Source organism: Cibotium barometz, chromosome 23 (genome assembly GCF_041138505.1).
Source record: "Cibotium barometz isolate CiBa-2024 chromosome 23, ASM4113850v1, whole genome shotgun sequence".
NCBI lineage: Eukaryota > Viridiplantae > Streptophyta > Polypodiopsida > Cyatheales > Cibotiaceae > Cibotium > Cibotium barometz.
The window spans coordinates 36,693,031-36,696,917 of NC_141068.1; the positions used below are offsets into that span (position 1 = coordinate 36,693,031).

The 3,887-nt window shown below is 42.2% G+C and overlaps 1 protein-coding gene across 1 annotated transcript; it reads left to right on the plus strand.

Moving 5' to 3' along the window:
• The first annotated feature begins 621 nt into the window (after window positions 1-621).
• LOC147625898 (uncharacterized) lies at window positions 622-2,302 on the plus strand. Its single transcript, XM_086817859.1, has 2 exons — window positions 622-1,059; window positions 1,160-2,302. Exons 1-2 carry the CDS (start codon window positions 744-746, stop codon window positions 2,017-2,019), a joined length of 1,176 nt encoding a protein of 391 aa, XP_086673985.1. The 5' UTR covers window positions 622-743; the 3' UTR covers window positions 2,020-2,302.
• The last annotated feature ends 1,585 nt before the right edge of the window (window positions 2,303-3,887 follow it).

Sequence of the window (3,887 nt, forward strand, 5' to 3'; positions counted from 1 at the left end):
GTGGAATCTTGCCTTTTTCAGATCTGCCAGCAAAGAAAATCTTCAATATCTTTTTTTTAAATATTTTTTTAAAGGAAAAGTTTCAAAAAGTTACCCCCCCTCACTTCCCTCTTCCCTCCAAAAGTAGGGGCGTGTTTCTCTCTCCTCCCTTTTAGACTAACCCACTTTCCCCATCTACCACTCACTACACCCTCACTTGCAGCCCTATCTTCATCCCCAACTTGAGGAAAGCTCTTTGCTACCACCTACTCAGAGAAAGCTCTGTTATCAGCCTCTTTCTCTCTCTAGAGGAAGCTCTGTTATCAGACTCTATCTCTAGGTCTCTCTCTCTCTGTGTGCAAGCAGGCACCTAATGCAATCTCTCATTAGCTTTCTTTTGAGGAAAGCTCTTTGCTACCAGCTACTCAGAGGAAGCTCTGTTATCAGCCCTTCTCTCTCTCTCTAGAGGAAGCTCTGTTATCAGACTCTCTCTCTCTCTCTCTCTCTCTCTCTCTCTCTCTCTCTCTTTCTCTCTCTCTGTGCATGCAGGCACCTAATGCAATCTCTCATTTGCTTTCTTTTGAAGGTTTACCTTTCTGTGTGTGTGTGCATGTGTGTGTGTGTGTGTGTATTGTGTGTGTGTGTATGGATTTGCAGCAAACTTCTTTGAAGCTTTAGCTAGCTCTCTCTCTCTCTGTCTCTGAGCAGGTATTTGCTTTTTTGCCATATTCTTAACATTCACTTTCTTTTCATTTGGGCCATCTATGGCTCTTCAGTGTGTACGCAGGCCATCATCCACTATCGAGTCCATGGCTATTTCCACAGTACAGGATGATGAAGGTTATTGGATTCCTACCGTTTTTAAGCGGTTCATGTGGATAACAATGCAGCCCAGTTTGAGGGGTGCACACAAGGTTCCTCGAAGGCACATGGCTTCCACAAGCCATCACTGGAAAGGAAGGATCTTAGAATTCAAAGTTTGCAACAAGGATGGAAAGCGGCTTGCAAAGGTGCAACATGTTTACACCTCAAGCCAAATACATCTTGAAGATGAGAACTCACCACGGTTCCCAACTAACTGTAAGTTTCAGTCCTTGTTTAATGTTTCTTTGCTTTGGAGAAATGCTTGCATGAAGACTATGTGAATATCAAGAACTCCAATGTATTCTATTGTATGCAGATGTTTTCCCTTCAACATGTGTGGAATGGCAGCCTCTAGAATGTTTTACAGGGACCTTCGAAGCATGTCATGTTGATCTAGGTAGGCTTATGTATGCTGGGGAAACAAGTTCCGAACTTGCAAATAGAGGAGTATTTTTCATTGCTGCAACATATGTTGTGCCACAGAGGGGAAGGTTTGGAGCACTTGAGCCAATTTCTCCTCCTGCACTAAATAGCCCGGAATGGCCCATTCCAGACCCCACTACAATGGAGAGCTTTCAGCGCAGGATTTTCCATGACATTCAGTCAAGCCTAAAGGCTGCATATGGATCCCACAGGATAAGTGTATCTCTTTTCATGCCTTTACATGTGTTTATTGCTATTTTCAAAGCAGGCAAGTTCCATCGCACCCCAACAATGTGGATAAGCAAAGATGGGGCCTTTGAAGCTCTAGATACATTTCTAAAAGGCGACTGGACCACCAAGGTGGCAGAACATAAGGGCGATGTAATAAAGTGCTCAGCGGTAATGTCAATGGTAAGATGCAGGTATCAGATAGGCAAGCAAAATCTAACTATGGTGTACCCTATTAGAAGGTGGAAATGCTCGCATGGTGAATGGGAGGCTTTGGACTCTGATCTCTATGCTAGGGAGGAGGTAGAACTTCATATTGAAGTTCACCCAGGAGAGGAGCATACAGTGGTAGTTAATGATGATTGGAATTTTGCTCAGTTGAGAGATCGTATTGTCATGTCCTTTAATGTAAGGAACCAATTCAAGTTTGTTGTTTCTAATCGACCCATGCGTCAAAGGTCAGAGAAACATACACTCTGTGTGTCATTGGAGCCCCCTAGGGTCCTTAGCTTGAAAGACTGTTAAGTTGCAGACTTAGGTAACATTTTGAGTGATTTTGGGCGATAATTTGTAGCGGTGTACTTCTGAATACAAAATTATTGATTGCACCATAGTCCCAATGTCCTCTGTATTTCACTGCAACTTGGATTTTAATTTTGTTAAATTTAAAATTTTTAAGTATGTTCTATAAATTTATTAAACTTTATAGTGGAATGCTTTATAAGAATAGGTTTTGCTCTATAAAGCTCATTTCATTCTTAAGATCTTGCAGTTTCTATTTCCCTTCAATATCCCGCCATGGCTTCAAGCTCTAACTCGCTACGCACAAAACTTGAGAAAATTGGGCTCTCAGCAGGTGCAGGTGAGAACATCGCCATTTTTGAGGGGGTGATCGATATGCAAAAAACTATAGACCTTCATGCAGAGGCTTTTCAAGAGCAGGTCCAGTACATGAATGATGTAGTGGCACAATATGTCGTGCAATTGCCTGAATCCACCACTAAATGGGTTCCAGTGGACTTAATCAGGCATCTGTACCATGGTGACAAGTCGTTCCGATTCAGGCTCAACCGATTTTTGAAAGGGCTTACATCTAGCAATTATAGGGTCGAAGATGATGACACCGTTTATGAATTGCAGGTTGGTAATGTAGGCACCACCTTCCTTTCATGGGATATGACGTTAGCACTGTTTTTGCAAGAAGCCAGGGATACAGAAAAAAAGAAGGGAAAGGCAGTGAAAAAGGAAGTAGCTCTTGTGAAGGAATCCAAAGGCGAGGTGGAAGAGGTTTTCTCAGAAGAAGCTGAAGCGTCCATGGCCTTGGTGCTTCTCCAACAAGGGTCAACTGAGGATGAAGAGCCTCATCGTGACCTCGAAGGGGATGAAATTGTGGAAGAGATCCCTGAGTTGGATGTAACCACTTTGAATCCCATCATCATGGATAACAAGGAATTTCTTTTCCTTGATGACATTTGTAAATCCTTGGGGTTAAGGGAGGATGAGGCCTTAAGCATATTAGCAATTGGGTCTGGTTTCTGCAAAGAAGACACACTTGAGCAACAGCCTGCAGGTGTACAGATTGATTTTGATGACCATGATCTTACCAAAGCGCTAGCATTCCAAGGTTATGATACAGAACGTACAATTGAGGCAACTGTTTCCAATGCTCTTGTTGCTATAGAAAATGTAGCAGCAGAGTATGAAAGTGTCCCTCAAGAAGCATTTCAACCACATAAGCGCTTGCATGTAGATACATCAGTTGAGCAGCGTGGAAGCAGTATAGACATATGCAACCCACGCATTAGCCAATGTGATGATGACATTGAGGTGGGTTTAAATCAAAGTTGTGCCTTCATATTTATAAGTGAGTTATTACTAACACCTGATTTTTTTCTCTTGTAGAAAGCTTATATTTTTGACAAGTTTGCTGCACGTGGAAGTGGAGTTCATGTGCAATCCGATGGACGAGACACCTCCCTGATTCATTACCTTCCTAGCCTCTCTCCATCATTTATTCGAGTAATCCATTTAGAGTACTCTGAGGAGGCACAAGCAGAGCTCATCAAGTGTAAAGCTCTAAGTGGGGTTCTCACCGAAGATGGGCTAGCAAATAATGCAAACAAATGTATACTTATTAGCAGGGAGGCAGCCATGTACACATTTGCAGGCAACTACACCGGCCACGTGCTAAGCCACTGTGCCACTTCAATCTCCAAAGGTGTAACCAATCCTATTATTATAGCTAATAGCCTAGGTGAGAAAACCACACAGAGTGACGAAGCTAAAGAAGCTCTCAGAAATCTTCTCAGGAACTTGTAATTTTCTTTCTATGAAATCAATACAAAATGTATACTTTTTTAATTGTAATGTTTCTAAGAAGTCTGAACCATTTC